General features: G+C 46.2%; 3 protein-coding genes across 3 annotated transcripts; all 3 read right to left on the reverse strand.

Annotated features, from left to right (window-relative positions):
• Positions 1-46: 46 nt before the first annotated feature.
• On the reverse strand, positions 47-4,817 carry LOC311323348 (cyclic GMP-AMP synthase; the record flags this gene model as incomplete). The annotated part of the gene is given in 12 exon segments (XM_084455549.1): positions 47-95; positions 215-403; positions 405-469; positions 473-640; positions 1,179-1,256; positions 1,490-1,662; positions 1,824-2,064; positions 2,458-2,530; positions 2,532-2,545; positions 2,667-2,840; positions 3,193-3,398; positions 4,757-4,817. Coding segments are annotated over 12 exon segments (1,491 nt in total).
• LOC311323172 (elongation factor 1-alpha) lies at positions 4,659-9,283 on the reverse strand. Its single transcript, XM_084455344.1, has 8 exons — positions 9,219-9,283; positions 8,289-8,441; positions 7,465-7,644; positions 7,045-7,341; positions 6,488-6,638; positions 6,137-6,393; positions 5,579-5,813; positions 4,659-5,270 (listed from the first exon to the last, which is right to left on the reverse strand). The coding sequence occupies exons 2-8, from the start codon at positions 8,430-8,432 to the stop codon at positions 5,146-5,148; spliced, it is 1,389 nt and encodes a 462-aa protein (XP_084311470.1). The 5' UTR covers positions 8,433-8,441; positions 9,219-9,283; the 3' UTR covers positions 4,659-5,145.
• Positions 9,284-9,537: 254 nt separating this feature from the next.
• LOC311323174 (elongation factor 1-alpha-like) lies at positions 9,538-13,300 on the reverse strand. Its single transcript, XM_084455346.1, has 8 exons — positions 13,198-13,300; positions 12,242-12,399; positions 11,712-11,891; positions 11,039-11,335; positions 10,775-10,925; positions 10,405-10,661; positions 10,067-10,301; positions 9,538-9,956 (listed from the first exon to the last, which is right to left on the reverse strand). Exons 2-8 carry the CDS (start codon positions 12,383-12,385, stop codon positions 9,835-9,837), a joined length of 1,386 nt encoding a protein of 461 aa, XP_084311472.1. The 5' UTR covers positions 12,386-12,399; positions 13,198-13,300; the 3' UTR covers positions 9,538-9,834.
• Between the last annotated feature and the right edge of the window lie 7,028 nt (positions 13,301-20,328).

The following is a 20,328-nucleotide window of genomic DNA, read 5'->3' on the forward strand; positions in this document are numbered from 1 at the left end:
AAGAATATGCTTTCCTTGAGCACATTGAACATTTAGCAGCCCCCTACTACCCTACATGCTGCACCCATAGCATCTCTGCCCCACTCAAAGCCAGCCTGACACACAGCCAGACACACTTATGTAATATAACATTACAGGGATAAAAACCTACAGAGATAAAAAAAAAAAAAAAAAAAAAAAAATGTAATTGGCATCATTTTTATTAGGTCCACACCCAGAGGATTGAGCTTGGGAGTAGCTAAGGGTGTCTGGCCCTGGAGGGGGATCGCAGGGACTGGAGGGGCTGGTGTGGAGAGCCAGGGGTGGGGTGGGAGACGGGGGATTCAGCAGGGGCAGCCCCTGCCTCCTCTGCTCCTCCGGTGCCCGGGTGAGAAAGGCCAGGGCTTTGGGTGGAAGGCCGGGGAGAGAAGAGGTTGTAGGGAGTGATGAAGAAGTGCCGGAGCATGCCACTCCGGACATGGCCCTCCAGCTAAATGAAGCAGGCGGGCAGCAGGTAAGGAGACCCCTGAAAGGCCTGTCCCTGGTTAGAGAAGGTATGGAGGAAGGCAGTCTTCCCACGGTAGGAACACAGGGAGTCCAAGTCCTGAGGATAGCGTTGCTTCAGCCCCTCAATGTGGCACTTGAGGAGCTTGTAGCATTGCTTACTGGGGGAGAGAGGGGAAGGGAAGAGGGAACGATTAATGTTGAAAGTCGAAATTTAAAAGAATTGGAATCTTAGATGTTATCAATCAATCAACTTTATTGAAAAGACTCATGGTCCATTAAGAAACATACAAATACACATACAAACAACAAAATGTAAAAAGGAAAATATGCAAGTGTTTCCACATAGGTGACAGGTATCACACAGTACTGAGCCTTGGATTTGACAGCAGCATAATGATGGAATTATGAGAACCATTCAGTCAGCATATTAATTTGATCAGATTTCTCAACAGAGCATGGAATGTGTTGACTTCTGTATTACAAAACAATTCACTTGTACTGCACAACCTTGATTTTTTGTTAGCTGGTTAGAATTGGAATGAGGAGAGAATGATGAATGATAATGATGCTCCGTGTGGTAATCACATCAAGAACATCATTCAACTTGAGAGTGAGATATTGATAGCAAGTGCCCTAGATGAGTTACAGGGGTAACAATGTATGAAATGTGTCCGGCAGCATTAGGTATCAGCACTCTCACAGCAAGTCTTCTTGTTTCCAAGAGACACGATTATTTCCTTTTCAATGTGGGAAAAGGAGATTATCCAGCTCTCTCTCTACTGTCTTCGCATCACACATTCCAAGTCACAACAATGTACTAATATCACAACGCTGATCACATGTTCAATTGTCCCCCAGAGTCTACCTACCTACCTACCTACCTACCTACCTACCTACCTACCTACCTACCTACCTACCTACCTACCTACCTACCTACCTACCTACCTAACTACCTACCTACCTACCTACCTACCTTGTCACTGGATTTCTGTCAGTTCCTCACATCTTTGGCCATTAGGCTAAGTTTGCGTGCTGTGGGCTTCTTGGGGACAAAGTAGCAGGTCTTGCTGGTCAGAGTACGCCTGGTCTTCTTGCCCAGCCAGTTGTCTACGTTGAGGCCACCGCGAGCAGACAAAGGCCAGCACTGGGAGGATGGCATAGAGTCATATAGGAGTACTAGGATTTTGTATAATCTGTGTATAGAACACTGGCCCTAAAACAGAACAGAATGCACAGACATAGAGCAGGGCCAGGCTATGGATGAAGACTGCTCTTCATATAATACTTCATATGATCCCCTCTCAGCTAAAACCATTGACAAGCTAACACACAACTACCTTTGTAGGTGTTCATTAACTTGCGGACTAGTCGATGCATGTCATTCAGGATCTTGCTGGCAGAGATGGTGAGATCGTCCTCCAATAGGCATGTCCGTATGTTGGTGCCGGCACCTGTGCGCAGTGCATGTGATAGGGCGACTTCATAAAACAGGCCGTGGTATTGGTCAAGCTCAGTCAATTTCAGCTGAGAGGGAGACTGAGGTTTGAGCATCACATCAAACTCAATTGGTTTGTGTATCTGCAGACACATAGTAGATGTCATTATTCACACACACACACACACACACACACACACACACACACACACACACACACACACAAACAAACCTGGATATTCATTGAACATGGTGAGTTACTTACACCAGGATGAATATTTTCATAAACATTGGGTAGGCCATGTCCTACAGAACTAACAATCATCTCTAAAACGACAGGTCATATGTCATGCCTAATGAATAGACAGTATCATCCAGTCTGAGTTTCACCATATCAGATTCACCTCCTGAACTTAAGTTGTAATTGCACCGTGTGACAACGTGGCTTACTGGCAAGAGATACTGGCAAAAGCAACCCGTCTACACAAACGCTTATAACATTATACAGCATGGACTAGTCTACTGGCCAGCCCCACCTTCACCGTTTCAGAGTAGCTGCCACTGCTGGCTGACAGGAAGTAGGGCTGTCCATCGCTGCTCTTCAGGAAGTAGGGCTGTCCGTCGCTGCTCTTCAGGAAGTAGGGCTGTCCATCGCTGCTCTTCAGGAAGTAGGGCTGTCCATCGCTGCTCTTCAGGAAGTAGGGCTGTCCGTCGCTGCTCTTCAGGAAGTCCAGCAGTTTGTCACGAAATGTTTGATATGTTTCACGGCCCACTGGCGCTCGCTCTGACAGATGACGAGGTCCTGGGCTCCGAGTCTGATCCGGCGAGCCAGCGCTGGGGACACCGCCTCCTCCTCTACTGTGGCCTCCTGAACTGTGATTGATTGGTTGATTGATTGATTTGTTGATTGATTGACAGCCTTTAATTCATTAAAAACACAACAATAGCGACACACGTGAACACATTGCATTTACAGTATGTTCTGGGAAAAGAACAACAATAGTGACACAAGTGAACACGCTGCATTTATAGTGTGTTCTGGGCAAATAGAAGACGATGGAAATCAATAGAATTGCTGATGACTTGACATCTTTAGACAATGCTACACACCTACTGTACATTTTATGGAAATCAAATCATACACATTTTTTATGTTGCTTTACATGTCTGCTGTTGCCTCAGCCTTGGTCGTGAGGAGGAGGTATCTGGAGGGGGGGGTTTACATTCTCTGATGATGCCCCAGTCCTGGTGTTCTCTATGGGAAGGCTTACTTTATCTCCATCCTTACACCCACTCTTGTGAGCCTCCAAGCCCAGCCTGGGGTGCGTGTCGGGGGGGAGGAAGGGGAGGAAGGGGCCCTGGTGAGGGATCTGCATGGAGGTGCTGACTGTAGAGGTGCAGGAGATGAAGACGGTGCCGAGCTCTGTCTCCTGGATACAGATTGCCTCTGAGCTGTGGCTTTGCTCATCTTTCTCCACTGAGAAACAAAGGCAAACACACACACAAACAGAAAACATATACAGACTTATCAGTGGCATGAGCAAATGACAAACTCAGTGACTTAGTAATGTGGTTTAGTTGTCCCATGGCTGGGTGGTCAGCTCCAGTTCAATAATTAACAAGTGCACAGTAAACATAATGCACGTTCCTTTGTGGCAATGATGGAGTGAAGGATTTCTTTTTTAGTATACCATAATAGATTTGGCATATACTGTAGGCACATCATATTTTTATTTGGTCTGGAATATATTCGACAGTAGTTTTTAGTGAATTAAAATATCAGTGATTGAAATTGTGGATATGATAATGAACCTAACTTCATTTAGGGCAAAAAATAAGTAATGAGAATAACAATGTTTTTAAACACAAGTTCACCGCATACAGAACAAAAAGGCCATGCAACACAATGGAATGATAATCCACTGTTTATTGTAGTGACAATGTTGCTATTAACAGATGCTACTGTCCCTAACTGTACGCAATAGTGTTGCTATTTATACACACACTAAAACATGTTTGCATTTAAATTTATTAGTTTATTTGTCTGGGACAATGCAGACAACATGATAACAGGTTACAATAATGTCGCTTCATGGGATTTCTAGTCAAGGCTAATATGAGACCTGTACAATGTCTCCATCTAGTGGCGCAAAAGCAAATCCACCCTGTGTGTGCTGTGCAAATATTAATTTGCATGATTAAAAAAATACTCTGCTGTTGTTATCCTGGCAAACAGTCACCTGCTGTTGCTCAGTCCATCTGTCACAAAATGTAGCTTAGGAAAGAAGACTACAGACACATGAAACAGGTGTTACTGCTTCGCTCGTCAGTAATATCGCTTTCACCCTCACACTGCCACACTTTGAACTCGGGTGACTTAGGAACACACACAATTCACCTCTCATAAACACCACTACCAGCTTCACTACACAAAAGCTCTCAGTCCTCTGAGCGTTGCTCTCTGTTAGCTCTGTCTCAGTAGAGTGGATGTGGCTCTTGTCTCTATCCTTCTGCTCACTTTCTATTAAGGACAGTCAGGCAAGCGAGCCTCATTAAAGAAAGAAAACTGGAAGTTAGTCAAACCAAAGAACTGGTTTTACCTCTAGATGGCACATCTGAAGTCACTCCATAATGTAATGATCTGGTTAGTCTGTTTACTTTTATTAGCAGCCCATTGTATTCACTCCACAGTATTTAAACTCTAGACATGATTGACCTGATATGGAGAGTAATAAGTACAATATGATGCAAATTCTTAAACGCATACACCATTATCTACTGACACATAGACCTAGCTAGTATGTCCAACAAGATCATGAAGGAGAATAATTTTACCACCTGACAGATACTCCAAGTTAATCAACACAAACTCATCATATCTGACTTTTAGAATCATAGTGTAAACTGTCATAATCTCATAACTTCATACAAATGCACAAAATGCAGTCACATAACATCACATAATCAGCTTCCAATTGATCAACAAAACACAACAGTGCGTCGTTAGCAATCAATGGTCAAGTTTTTATTTTTGGTTTCATCATCATCATCATATTTACTATACTTTGTTGGAACATTTGCCTTCCTTTCCTGCGAAAACTTTTGCGATGCGTTTTTATCAGCATTAGCCAGTCCTTAAGTATAGAGCTCTGGTTGTGAGACACCGCAGGATGGGGGTGTGCTGTCCGTGCCGACCCCGCGCCAGGCCGGACGTCTGCAGGGATTCATTTGCTCTTCTGGATCTTCTGTGCAGACTTGGTGACCTTGCCCGCGGAGGGGGCCTTCTTTTCGACAGCCTTGATGACACCGACAGCCACGGTCTGCCTCATGTCACGCACGGCGAAGCGACCTGCGAAGGGAGAGAGGAGGAGGGAAGTTGCCAGGGAAGTTGTTGTGCGAGAGCTTGTGTAGCTTGTGGACATTATGTGTCAGTGTTTATAGTTAAGTGAAAGACAGTCTAACTGTTGCATTTACAGGACTTAAGAAATGCAACAATATCTATTTGGTGAGCGCAACAAAAGGGTTGCTGTGTAACATTACTTCTAGTAGCCACGATGTAGTGTTTAAGTTTGAGTTTGTTTACTATTCTAGAACATTCTATTATTCTAGAATCTATGAATAAGATCCACTCATACTCATCTGGAGACAGAAACTCACCCAGGGGAGGGTAGGCGGAGAAGCTCTCCACACACATGGGCTTTCCGGGGATCATGACGATGATGGCGGCGTCTCCAGACTTCAGGGCCTTGGGGTTCTCTTCAAGCTTCTTGCCGGAACGACGGTCGATCTTCTCCTTGAGCTCAGCGAACTTGCAGGCGATGTGGGCGGTGTGGCAATCCAGCACAGGGGCATAGCCCTGGGAGATGGTGCCAGGGTGGTTCAGGATGATGACCTGGGAGGAGGGAGAGAGAGAGAGAGAGAGAGAGAGAGAGAGAGAGAGAGAGAGAGAGAGAGAGAGAGAGTGAGAGGGCCAGATGAGAACAGGCTAGTGATTCCGATCACAGTTACTACACTGATGCAGGTGGGTTTTAAGGTGTTGGCTAAGATGAATTCTGGAATCTTAAAATTATTGTTTCCTGATATGATGCTTCACATAGTTCAGCTTAAACGATACTAAGTATATAAAGACATGAAGGAAGTAATACCTTCCAATACAGAATTGGCAATGATATGTAAAAATGGATGTAGATGCTAATGAACAGCCCCAGGCCTCACCTGGGCTGTGAAGTTGCCGGCCTCCATGGGGGGGTCGTTCTTGCTGTCTCCAGCCACGTTGCCACGACGGATATCCTTGACGGACACGTTCTTCACGTTGAAGCCCACGTTGTCGCCGGGAAGAGCCTCGACCAGGGTCTCGTGGTGCATCTCCACAGACTTGACCTCAGTGGTCACGTTGGCGGGGGCGAAGGTGACAACCATACCGGCCTTCAGGACACCGGTCTCCACGCGGCCCACGGGCACAGTTCCAATACCTAGTAGAAGGGACAAGGACAACAAGGAAAGGAGTTTAGACAACTGGGATGTCCCAGAAACAAAGGCACACAGAAAAGCCCCGAAGGTTCTTACCGCCAATCTTGTAGACGTCCTGCAGGGGCAGACGGAGGGCCTTGTCGGTGGGGCGGGAGGGGGGAAGGATGGAGTCGAGGGCCTCCAGCAGAGTGGTTCCACCGGCACCACCCTCCTTACGCTCAACCTTCCATCCCTTGAACCAGGTCATCTGTGAAGGGGAGAGGGAGAAACACACAACTGAGTCACTGGCCACTCTCTAACTCCTTCATATACTCTAACTGGTGAGGAGACCATCTTGTACTTTAGCTTCTGCATCTGTTTAAAGCAGCAGCCTGGCTAGCTGCTCCACACTGCTATGACCGAGTGTGTAAGGCCCTGGCTGGGCTGTTGCATTTATCTGTATACCTGAATTACAATTCATTGTCTATGGGAACCATCTGTTGACAGACAACAAAGTGCATGTCAGTTTGCCGGATAATTATGTTCGGACGAGTTTGGAACATCTTTTTAGCCAACGGATTCCATTCCGAGCAGCAAAGCCTTCTATACATTTTCTATTCCTGTTCTGCCGGACAAGTGTGCCTGTGGCCTTTGTTGGTTGATAGGCTACTTACATTGCTGGAGGGCTCCAGCATGTTGTCTCCATGCCATCCAGAGATGGGCACAAAGGCGACGGTGAGGGGGTTGTAGCCGATCTTCTTGATGTAGGTGCTCACTTCCTTGGTGATCTCATCGTAACGCTTCTGGCTGTAGGGGGGCTCAGTGGAGTCCATCTTGTTGACTCCAACGATGAGCTGCTTCACTCCCAGGGTGTAGGCCAGCAGAGCGTGCTCACGGGTCTGGCCGTTCTTGGAGATACCGGCCTCGAACTCGCCCACACCCCCAGCAACGATCAGCACAGCGCAGTCGGCCTGTAAGGTTACAAAGATGACACACACACAAAACCTCACATCAATCTTGTGGTATGTTAACACTCATAATTTACTATCCAATGAGACACTGAGGAAACCATGAGTTTCAGAAAACATATTCACCTGAGAGGTACCAGTGATCATGTTCTTGATGAAGTCCCTGTGTCCGGGGGCATCAATGATGGTCACATAGTACTTGCCGGTCTCAAACTTCCACAGAGAGATGTCAATGGTGATACCACGCTCACGCTCTGCCTTCAGCTTGTCCAGCACCCAGGCATACTTGAAGGAACCCTTGCCCATCTACGAATGGAATACAGAATTGAAATTGCTGTTCCATGGTTCTGTAGTTTGAGGGAATGTCTAACCAATTTATACACTATATGAACACATCTACTTCAGAAATTATGTGAAAAAGAATATATATAACAGCTCTTCGGTTCCCTGAAATCAGTAACTGTTCTAAGGAATATCCTGATATTTTTCAAATGAGGGGCTTCATAAGTAGATAAATGCATCATTTTGAGGTACCAATGAGCCGAGTTTTCATATGAACTTCAGCCACCTGACTTGCACTATTCTAGAATTTTTCATGGGATTTTACATGTCAACACAAACTGATTTCCCTGCCACCCCCCCGTTATTCTTGAACAATCTTTATAAATAAATAAAAATAACACACACAAACTACATGATACACTCAATTGCACTATGTAGTCCCATACTGCTGTTGACCCATTTGTACAGTAGGTGACGCTCTCGTCAAAGCTACCAAAGATCGGGCAACCACCATGGATGTATTAAGAGAACGGTACCACCATTAACCACGCCCGTTGCAAACTGCGACATTATTGTTCATGCTTACTCATACTGTCTGCTCATAATGTAGCTAATATGCATACAGGCAGACTGAAGTCCTGATTCATGGGGCGCTGTCAGGCATGTACCTCAGCGGCCTCTTTCTCGAACTTCTCGATGGTTCTCTTGTCAATGCCCCCGCATTTGTAGATCAGATGGCCGGTGGTGGTGGACTTGCCGGAGTCGACATGGCCAATGACCACGATGTTGATGTGGATCTTTTCCTTTCCCATGATGACTTACTGATTAAAAAGAAATTCATATAACTTTGCATGTATAATTCATTCCGACTATTTTTGAGTAACATGATTGAACAATTCGAAATAGTGGCGCTGTGTTACTATGGTGGTCCAACTCGAACGGCATTGCGTTATCATGCACTCACTGACTCGCATGCACGAAGTGCCACCGCGAGTCGACTATCTCCTCCTACCGGCCTCCATGTTAGTCCACCTAACAGCGAGACCGCTCCTCCTACCGGCCTCCATGTTAGTCCATCTACCACCTCCATGTTAGTCCATCTAACAGCGAGACCGCCATGTTGTCTGCTACAGACACGCGCTCTTTTGACCGTGAGGCCGGGTAAGTGCGCGTGCATGCAGTCACTGATACACTAGCAAGCTAAGCTAGCTTTTAGCCATGCCATTCAATTTGCAATTTTTTAGCAAATTGTTCAGAATAATTTCAGCCATTTCATACATCATTTTTGTTAGTAAAATATATGCCTTGTGAGAATGCCTACTGGAATGCCTAAAGGCTGGCAAATTTGACTAGCCGATTAAATACAATAAATGCTCAACTACAATGTCTGTAATGAACAGTGATCAAACGCAATATTAGAATTGACCTTACTAAAGTATTTGATGCGCAGCAAAGAAATGATTGAATACATTCAATCCACCCATTAGGCTACCAATAGCCCATTTACAAAAACCCATAGCAACACAGTGACACTCCAAATAAACCAACAGCTTGAATTTACTATGAATTTAGAGCTTAAGAGTTCACAATTCACTAACCTGAGATAAGACAGCTAACGGATGTCCTGATTTAGACCGGAGAAAAAGGACAGAATATGATCTCACATGGCTTTTTATACCAGTGACAGGGGGGGCGGGAGAAACGGAAATTCTACCACCCAGCTGTCATCCAAAGGGGGCCCATTGGTTGCCAGTGTAACCCCACCACAGCTATTGGATAGTAAAAGCAATCACTGGGCGCAGTACGTCAGCAACTGTATTGAGATAACATGTGTCCAAACAGCTGCAAGGAGTCAAAATGCAGACCCATTGATTCCCCTCCATCTCCCACCTCTAACCAGGAATAATGAACAAGGTGTTTTGGTCGAGAACTTCAAAAGACCTTTATTAGTTACCAGCAGCTTTCTTTCCAATTCATTTGTGGCATCAACAGGTGCAGTTCTAAACCCCATTTCCAACTCAAATTAACTGAAAAAAGGCACCGTCATTCATTCAACAATGCTTTATCCGTGTTGGTTCCTTTCCTGCGAAAACTTTTTCGATGGGTTTTAATTAGCATTAACCAGTCCTTAAGTAGAGAATTCAGATTCTGAGATTCCGCAGGATGTTGGACTGCAGATCTTGTGACCTGAGGGGCGGCCCGTGGCAGAAAATTTCACTTCTTGGCGGCCTTCTGTGCAGACTTGGTGACCTTGCCACCGGATGGGGCCTTCTTGTCGACGGCCTTGATGACACCGACGGCCACGGTCTGCCTCATGTCACGCACGGCGAAACGACCTGCAGGGCGAAGACACAAGTGAGTAGATGCACAATAAAAGAGTTTATTAGCCATCAGCTCTACAGATATGCATACTTCCCAAGTCAGGAAAAAATGCAGGAGAACTTACCGAGGGGTGGGTAGTCAGAGAAGCTCTCCACACACATGGGCTTTCCGGGAATCATTTCAACAATAGCGGCGTCTCCAGACTTCAGGGCCTTGGGGTTGTCCTCAAGCTTCTTGCCGGAACGACGGTCGATCTTCTCCTTGAGCTCACTGAACTTGCAGGCGATATGGGCGGTGTGGCAATCCAGCACAGGGGCATAGCCTTGGGAGATGGTGCCAGGGTGGTTCAGGATGATGACCTGGAAAGAGAATTAAGCCATTAGCACCAAATGTAATTTCCAGTACCCTCTTGGGGCAAATTGACCGTTCCCAGCTCTACATATACTTTCTTTAAACATCTACCTGGGCTGTGAAGCTGCCGGCGCCTGAGGGGGGGTCGTTCTTGCTGTCTCCAGCCACGTTGCCACGACGGATATCCTTGACCGACACGTTCTTCACGTTGAAGCCCACGTTGTCGCCGGGATAAGCCTCGACCAGGGTCTCGTGGTGCATCTCCACAGACTTGACCTCAGTGGTCACGTTGGCGGGGGCGAAGGTGACAACCATACCGGCCTTCAGGACACCGGTCTCCACACGGCCCACGGGCACAGTTCCAATACCTAGTAGAAGGGACGAGGCAACAAGGAAAGGAGTTTAGACAACTGGAACGTCCCAGCAACACATGCACATGTCTACAGAAAAGCCACAACCCATCTCCCCTAAAGGTTCTTACCGCCAATCTTGTAGACGTCCTGCAGGGGCAGACGGAGGGGCTTTCCAGTGGGGCGGGATGGTGGCAGGATTGCGTCGAGGGCCTCCAGCAGGGTGGATCCAGTGGCGTTACCCTCCTTGCGCTCCACCTTCCATCCCTTGAACCAGGCCATCTAAATTAAGAGGCAAAAAAATGTTAAATATTGGACAACAGTGAAGATGCTAGACATGAGAAGGGGGCTTTAAAAATGCATGTTAGCCGAGTGCTGTCGGTGGGGCTACTTGCCTTGGGGGAGGTCTCCAGCATGTTGTCTCCATGCCATCCAGAGATGGGCACAAAGGCGACGTTGAGGGGGTTGTAGCCGATCTTCTTGATGTAGGTGCTCACTTCCTTGGTGATCTCATCGTAACGCTTCTGGCTGTAGGGGGGCTCAGTGGAGTCCATCTTGTTGACTCCAACGATGAGCTGCTTCACTCCCAGGGTGAAAGCCAGAAGAGCGTGCTCGCGGGTCTGGCCGTTCTTGGAGATACCGGCCTCGAACTCGCCCACACCCCCAGCAACGATCAGGACAGCGCAGTCAGCCTGTGGGGTAGAAATAAATAGACGTCATACGCAATCTCATACTCGGAAGCAATGTTTTGGAAATGGCTGGCTCTCAGAATGGGTGGCACCTAATTTTTTAGGATTGTGCCGACTACGCTTCATGGTTATGGCACAACAAAGATCAACATTTTCCCATAATGCTCCCTGGTCAGAAAACAAGCTGTAAAAGACTTAAAGGTTTTTCACTTACAGATGTTGACTAACTTTTTAAATAGATGGTGCTATGTGCTTGTACTTTTAGGCCACCCCCTGCTGACCTCTTGGCCTCTAAAACGAGTTAAGCGCAATGGGTCTTTCCCGGTTAAATAAAAATAGGAAACTAATGAAGCCATGAGTTTCAGTAAAGCATATTTACCTGAGAGGTACCAGTAATCATGTTCTTGATGAAGTCCCTGTGTCCGGGGGCATCAATGATGGTGACGTAGAACTTGGCTGTCTCAAACTTCCACAGAGCAATGTCAATGGTGATACCACGCTCACGCTCTGCCTTCAGCTTGTCCAGCACCCAGGCATACTTGAAGGAACCCTTGCCCATCTTTATATAAAAATAATAAGGGGGGGGGGGTCAATTCATACATTGAAAATCATAATGAAATTACCATATTATAGGCCATCTATAAATAAAACCCCATGTAGTATATTAATAATAAATATTTTCAACTTAACACATCCAGTGTGACATTGTACAGGAACGCATAAGGTATAAAGTTCCATTGAACAAAGTCAATGAGCAACGCCAAGGCCTAAACAAGCCCCACCCCGCTGGTGCGCGCACTCGATAACCCACACCCTACCGGCTTCAGAAAGGCATGCTGACGCCATCTTTAATCCAGTGTGGCAACAAAACTTCAGACAACAGACGGCTACCGGCTAAAATCAGCTTACCTCAGCGGCCTCCTTCTCGAACTTCTCGATGGTTCTCTTGTCAATGCCCCCGCATTTGTAGATCAGATGGCCGGTGGTGGTGGACTTGCCGGAGTCGACATGGCCAATGACCACGATGTTGATATGTGTCTTTTCCTTCCCCATTGTTTCTTAAGTTACTGAAATCGAGAAGAAATTATATTTAATACTTAGTCTGATGTTATCTAACAATAAGATATTGCTGCCAAAATACGCACTGACTGCCAAAAGATGTTGCCTGGCTAGTTAGCTAGCTAAGCTAGCATTAGCCAACATTAGCCAAGTTATATGCTTGACTAGCCACATGAAATCGTGATAGCTGGCCAGAGTAATGAGATTAGACTAAATCGAAACAGGATTTATATTAGATTCGTTGAGTAACTGGGTTGGAGTTGTTCGCCCAATGTGGTAATGTGACGGAGTCACGGTCTCCTAGGCCTCAGTCGGCCATGGGCCAGGCGCGACACGTGTTACTTATGGGCCACGTCGTATTAAGTGTCAGAGATTCCCAAATATTCAAAAGGAATTTAACCCCCAACTTAACACCTGTTGTCTGGGCTTTAGTACAGTTGTTCTAACGAACGAATAAATTCAGTCAGCCATCAGTATGCCGCCGGCAAGGTATCCTTTGTTCTTCTCCCCCCCTCCCCCAATTCATAAGATTTTAGAAGTCCCGAAAAATACAATATTAGCCCCAAACACAAATCGCCATTTTAATTCAAAATTTTAAACGGCCAACCAAGTTTCACAGAAATCGTCCATAATCATCACAATCTACAGGTTGATCAATTATATAACCAGCCACAGTTAAAATTCAACCACATTGTCTCAAAAGTAAGGGAAATTTTGAAAAACCAGAAGAAATCGTTGCTCAAAGCCGCAAACAAGTGTATCAACCACTTTACAGGTACTTTAGGCCATTAAAGGAGCACACTTACCGGTGTTACGAGATCACTCGGCCACAGCTGCTGCCCCTAGTCAGGTAACAGAAAGAGAAAAAATGACGGCAGATTTGGAGTTTTATACAAGGGGAGGCGGCTTCGGCGGGTTGCACCCCCCACTTCCTCTACCCCTCCCTTATCGAACCCGCAAATCACACACATTTCAGCAAAAAAGTATTCCCGCCCCACATGTCGCATACGTCATGATGTGGTTAGAAAGCTGTGAACAATATTCAATTTGCAGGTCTCTTGTTTCTTTCTGATCAAACCATGGAACACGATAGTTACTGATGACGTGGGTTTTCGTCCCTTTTCACGAATCAAAATGTTCCCATCATAATTCAACGAACGCTCAAACTTTATGAATTCTACTTATGAGGATGTTCCGTGTTGATGTTATTTTCGAACTTGAGTGATCTTAAACTGGATGCCGTTCCTAGACGCGTCTTTATCGCATTATTACTGTAGCCTAATCTACCACGTCATTGCCCTACTCTTCACCAAAATATCCACCGGATTGTACAACGAACCCTACACCACCGCAATATCAATGTGATATGTCAACAATGTGATAAGTAGGCCATAAGATGCAGTTTCGTGTGATGTTCAACCAAATAGACTACATATTGTGACTGAGAGAGACGCTGAGGTAGCCTAGGGAAGGGCGCCTTGTCTTCTCAGCTACTCCATTAACTGGCCTCCAGTCAAATCATCTGATTTCAATCATACAAAACAGCGAGAAATGCATCGTTTAAAATAGCTCTATAATTTAATTTTGGTGTGGTAGGATTTTCACTATTACTTGAGTGGGCAGCCTCAGCATAGTAAGATTATTCGATTCCAGTGATTTGCACCCCAACAGGACACTGATTAGGTAGAGCAGATTAATTATTTCAAAGGACATGTTTGCCCCAACTCACATTTGACCAAGTTGAGTGAATCAGTTGAATATGAGTGAGTGTTGTTGGTTGGGGAGTGGGCAATACAGTAGCAGTACTTTATTGATCCGTGGGGAGGAAATTGCACTGTTACAGCACCCAAAGACAAAGTATTGGCAATAGTTCCCCTTTTGCTATCAAACATAAAGGTCATAAAAAAGTAATAGAGGATGGTAAAGTGATAGCGGATAAATTAATGGCACATCATGCAAGTCTATGCTGTCCATTCCTAAAAGAAGATTAAATGTCTCCGGATGTCCGCTGGGCCTGCTTTTAGACATAGTTACGATCTTGTGTTTGACTGGATATCAAATACGCTTCTACCTGTAGATGCAACATCTGAAGAGATGGTGTGGCTGGATGCTGGTGGTGAGGTCATAGGGTCAGACTCAGAGCCTGGCAAGCAGCCTCCATCACTGCTGCATGCCCAATTTAGATCAGCTGGCATCCCTCCCGCCATGGCTCTCCCCGTCTGACACTCTCCTCCTCCCCCTCCCCTCTATGTCCCTCTCCTCTTCCCCCTCCCCTCCTGTTTGCCTTTCTTGCCTTCCCCCACCTCAGGTAATGGGCAGTGGGCAGCTGCTGCTTTCCATCAAGTCGCAGAGCAGGACATTGGAGAGGGAGAGGGGTACTCGCTAATAGTGTTACACAGAAGGAAGCAGCAACTACTCTGCACTTTGAGCAGAACTGGAAATGGGAAATAAGGATGAAAGAGAGGTGAACTGAGTGGATTAAAAACACGAGGAGAGAATATAATCTGTAGAATTCTGACTAACAAAAAACATATTCCCATGACAGATTTCTAGCTCATGGCTTGTGTCTGGCTCGTCTGAATACACAGAGAGGTAGGCCTACCTGAAACACTTCCAGGATCACTAGCTGTCGACGAGAAAGATGGGGGGGGAAGCGTGAGAGGGAGAGGGGGGTAGTGTTAGGGTTGGTTTCCAGGCTGGTTTAGAACTAATTTCACTCAAGGGGTAGTCTGCATGTCCATGTGTTTTTGGGTTCAGTTTATGTGTGCAGGAATACGTTTTTGGGTTAGGCTTGTGTCCTGTGTCCAGGAAAACAGTTGTAAATGTCCCCCTATGTCTAGTGCAGAGGGATACAGTAATGGTACAACATGACTATGACTAATACAGTAGGTCTTGAAGATAAGGGAGGGTGTACCACAGAAACCAGGGGAGCAGGTACTTAAACAAAAAAAAAATCACAAAAGGACCATTTGTTGTAATGGCAGCCTGCTGACGTCTGATGCAACAAACATGCAACCGGTTGCTAAATGGAAGCAAAGACATCGCACACATGCCAATCATAGCCTCAAAATACAACATTGGACCGAGAGAGAGAGAGAGAGAGAGAGAGACTCTAGTAAGAGGGAAACGGGGGGTGCACCTCTGACCCCAGCTAAAGTATTCTCTACAGCAGGTAGGAAGTGTTCAGAACAGGTGTTTTGTTGGGAGTGAGGAAGAGAGAGAGGAAGAAGAAGAGAGAAGTGACTAAACTGAGTATTGGATAGAGGGAGGGGTAGTGAGAAAGAGGGGAAGATAGAGGACAGTGAGAAAGAGAGAAAAGGGAGATTGAGAGGATGAGGAGACGGGAGATAAAAGAGAGTGAGAGAGAGAGGAAAGACTGTTGGACAGAGGTAGCCTATTGACTATGCGTGAGTGACGCAGAGTTATGAGCCAACCCAGAGAGGTGGAGCAGAGAAAATTGGCACTGACCCAAGTTGAGCTCAGCTTTCAGGGTGACACCCCCCCCCCCCCCCCCCACACACACACACACACACACACACACACACACAGATACACACTTGAGCAATGTGCACAGATACACACTTGAGCAACGGGCACAGATACACACTTGAGCAGTGGAGATGAACTAGGAGGCAGCTGAGTAACTGCAGCTGCTGTCTGTGTCTGACTGGAGTTCCCACACACACTCATTCATACGACCACCCCCCACCCCTCCCCGCGCCTCCTTCCAGATAACATACTTTCTCTCACCAATTACGCAACATGTCCCAAGATAGCTCACCCCAGCCTATCAAGATCACACAACCTTTGTTCTGCGGTAACTCTCAGTCACTGGCATGGCAGACGAGGAACTCATGACTTGCCGACTGCGGCCTCCCAGCAAACACAGTCACAGTGTCAACTAGACAAAGCAGGGGCATGCAGGACTGGAGGGAAAAGTCCATTAGGCATTCAGTACCAGCGATGTGATTTGTCGGGCTGTGGCGCTCCAGCTCAGGGCAACAGCTGGGATCTTATAACACAGACAGACTGGAGAAGGACACGGTGGGTGGGGAGAGCGCAGTGACACGGTGTTGAGTCACAGGCAGGCAGGCATGGCCAGTGATGACGCTCGTCAGCTGATAGCAACCCACCTCTCACAGTCACACTTGCGCGTACACACAAACACACACACTGATACTTGCACAGAGGGTTCTGTGTTTAGTCATCGTTGAGCATTCCTCTCTCCAGACTTCAACTCACACCAAGATTATAGTGAGTGAATCAAAGTGAATTGAAAACTGAATTTAAAATGGCATTAACCGAACTTCCATCTGAGTTAAAGCAGTGTCTTCTAGCAGATATGTCCCTGCTACTTGGAATATCTCCTAGCAACAGTCTAGTTTCATCATGCTACAAAGAAGAAAATGCTGTCAATGTGATGAGGAGAAGGAACACAAAACAATCATAAACCCAAGTCTTAAATGTGTCAAGTCTTTTTTTTTTCCTTCACGACCAAGCTTCCCTGCTGAAAGCTGACAGAAAATGTCAATTTGAACTGCATCACACAGCCTCTACTGGGAGCCCCAGGGGGGTGAGGGGGTGGTCACACTTGCTAATAAACAAATTGGTTGGCCCATTCTCAGGCTGACTCTCAAGTCTGGTGTGAAGGGGGAGAGATTTTAACACATACATATGACTGGCTTGGAGCCACATGGGTCCGTCTCATATCTCTGGTATGAAACCAAATTGAAAGCAATCTAGGCTAATCACATAACAATGCATTACACTTTCATCTCATGAAACATTCTACACATTATCATACACTGTTGTATTAAGCTTTCAATGTAATATGCACACATTGTTTTAGGCATAAACATCATGTTATACACTGCATTATAGTATGTGGATGTACAAAGCTATGTAAAGCTGAAAAGGATAGACTGAAGTGGATAGAGCTTCTATAGTAAAATGCATGGGAAAACTCTAGAGCAGATTTTCTGGCTATTTACATCCGGATCATTTACAGAAATCTGATGCAAGCCCTCGGCAAAGAGGCTCCAGAGGGAAAAGCAAAGGAAGAGGTTTTTTATTCAGCGCCCTCTGGTGGGAGCAACGTTCTACTTCATAGAGATGCATCTCCCTGACGTGGAAAAGTCGGCGACTTTCCGCCACCGTGTGGGGTTTGGTGGGACTACCAAATCTCCACATTACACACATGATTGCTGAGATCTTGTACGGCCTAAAGATAGAGGTTTATTCTGTAACTATGGGCCACACAGGTAGGTGATACACAATGCACGTTAGTCGTTTTATTTGGCCACATGACAACCAATCCAGCTCACTGTTTTTCCTTCAGAGGGCAAGGGCTTAGACTAAGGCCTTTTACTACAGAAGCTCTTAGCCGATCCACTCTAGTCTCCCCTTTTCAGCTTTACATAGCCTTGTACATCCACATAATATAATGCTTTCTAACACGATGTTTAGGCCTAAAATGATTTGTGCATAATACAAAAGTTTATGATAACGTGTAGAATGTTTCATGAGATGAAAGTGTAATGCCTTGTTATGTGATTAGCCTAGATTGCTTTCAATTTGGTTTCATACCAGAGATATGAGACGGACCCATGTGGCTCCAAGCCAGTCATATGTATGTGTTAAGGGTTCCCCCCTCACACCAGACTTGAGAGCCAGCCTGAGAATGGGCCAACCAAATTGTTTATTAGCAAGTGTGACCACCCCCCCTCCACCTGTGCCTGTGGCTCCCAGTAATGTATAGTGCTGGAATCTAGAACAAATAACCACAGAATTTAACACAGAATACCAGTAACCATGTTTTTACATGAACAACTTGTGGTGTCGGGACGTGACAGTGATACAACAGCACTGTTCTCCTGTCCTAGAATCCCTTTTCATTAACTGTCAACCATTCTACTCCCCCCGTGAGTTCACATCTTTTGTTTTGGCCAGTATGTATATTCCACCCCATGCTGTGGTGCAAGAGGCACAATGTATGCTCGCTGACCAGATCCGGGGTGTGGAGCATAAGTTCCTTGACACCTTTGCTATTGTCCTAGGTGACTTCAACAGAGCTAACCTCAGTCATGAACTCCCCAAATACCGCCAGCAGGGAGGAGAACACTCTGGACCACTGTTACACCACGCCGGCTCCCATGCTGCGCCTGGCCACTCTGACCACGCCATCGTTCAAAGAGGCCCAGTACATGTTTAGCAGGCAGTGAAGGAGGCTAAACACGGTACTCTGAGAAACTCCAACACCAATTCTCAGATGGTTATGCGTCCTCTGTCTGGGAAGGCCTCAGACAGATTACAGACTACAAACCGAGATCCCCCCAGGCCACTGACGACTCACGCCTAGCCAACGACCTGAACGAGCAGGGGCCCATACCACTCCACCCCCCCCCCTTGTTATGTGATTAGCCTAGATTGCTTTCAATTTGGTTTCATACCAGAGATATGAGACGGACCCATGTGGCTCCAAGCCAGTCATATGTATGTGTTAAGGGTTCCCCCCTCACACCAGACTTGAGAGCCAGCCTGAGAATGGGCCAACCAAATTGTTTATTAGCAAGTGTGACCACCCCCCCTCCACCTGTGCCTGTGGCTCCCAGTAATGTATAGTGCTGGAATCTAGAACAAATAACCACAGAATTTAACACAGAATACCAGTAACCATGTTTTTACATGAACAACTTGTGGTGTCGGGACGTGACAGGGATACAACAGCACTGTTCTCCTGTCCTAAAATCCCTTTTCATTAACTGTCAACCATTCTACTCCCCCCGTGAGTTCACATCTTTTGTTTTGGCCAGTATTGCTGTGGTGCAAGAGGCACAATGTATTCAACAGAGACTCACGCCTAGCCAACGACCTGAACGAGCAGGGGCCCATACCACTCCACCCCCCCCCCCCACACACCCCCACGGCAACACAGCCTCTCACCATCCTAGACAAGGACATGAACCGCCTGATCAAGAGACAGGAAAGAAAGCAAGGATCACTGGCCTCAACGACTACAGACCCTGACCCCAGTAGCAATGTAGGTTTTTAAGCGCCTTGTTCTGTGGCATCTCCAATCCACCACAGACCTTCTCCTGGACCCCCTGCAGTTTGCCTACAGAGCCAACAGGTCAGTGGACGACACAGTTAACATGCCACTCCACTTCATTCTCCAGCACCTGGAGTCCGCAGGCACCTACGCCAGGATCCTGTTTGTGGACTTCAGCTTTGTCTTCAACATCATCCTCTCGCTCTCCCTGGAGGGCATGCTCTCCCAGATGCACGTACCCAATCCCACCTGCAGGTGGATCACAGACTTCCTGTCTGACAGGAAGCAGCAGCCTAAAAAATTGGATAGCTTACACAAATCACAAATTTAGGCCGGTTGAATTCAGCGATTGAAACTTGAAGTTTGAGATGTTGAGCTGTATGTTTTCTGACATGCTTTTGAAAGTAGCACTCTACTGGCTATTAGTAAGCCCTAAAACATTTCCCAAAATGACTACATTTATTTGTGCTGCTCCAGCATTACCCATGCAGACGCGTTTAAAAAAAAAAACAGACTACTGGCTAATAGTTACTTGCCAAATTACTAGACAATCGGTGTAGCCACTTATACACATTTACCAGCATTTTTAGAGAGATATTAGAGAGACGTGGAAAGGCGTCCAATGTATTATATTCATTGCATGCAACTCATACTAACATACTCTGTTTATTCTGTCACATGGGCCACATCACATACAGCTTTGTGACACAGTGCACATGTTGATCATTTTACTATTTGGCCACGTGACAAACAACTGCTCACTTTTTTTCCTTCGAAGGGCAAGGGCTTAAGAGTCTGCATGGTTTTCCCAAGACAAAACAAAGATATAGGGAAAGATAGGGTTAGGGTTCAAACATGCACAAACGCTTGCTCTTCTGGACCACAGAGG

Source organism: Borostomias antarcticus (genome assembly GCF_949987555.1).
Source record: "Borostomias antarcticus genome assembly, chromosome: 21".
Lineage (NCBI taxonomy): Eukaryota > Metazoa > Chordata > Actinopteri > Stomiiformes > Stomiidae > Borostomias > Borostomias antarcticus.

Bases quoted from the DNA above. Each gene is read 5' to 3' on its own strand.
- LOC311323172 (XM_084455344.1), bottom strand. From the start codon at position 8,432: ATGGGAAAGGAAAAGATCCACATCAACATCGTGGTCATTGGCCATGTC. The intron at 6,394-6,487 runs GTAAGAACCTTC...CCCTTCTACTAG, and splicing joins GGACGTCTACAAGATTGGCG to GTATTGGAACTGTGCCCGTG. The intron at 5,814-6,136 runs GTGAGGCCTGGG...CCCTCCTCCCAG, and splicing joins CCGGCAACTTCACAGCCCAG to GTCATCATCCTGAACCACCC.
- LOC311323174 (XM_084455346.1), bottom strand. From the start codon at position 12,385: ATGGGGAAGGAAAAGACACATATCAACATCGTGGTCATTGGCCATGTC. The intron at 10,926-11,038 runs GCAAGTAGCCCC...CTCTTAATTTAG, and splicing joins TGCTGGAGACCTCCCCCAAG to ATGGCCTGGTTCAAGGGATG. The intron at 10,302-10,404 runs GTAGATGTTTAA...TTCTCTTTCCAG, and splicing joins CCGGCAGCTTCACAGCCCAG to GTCATCATCCTGAACCACCC.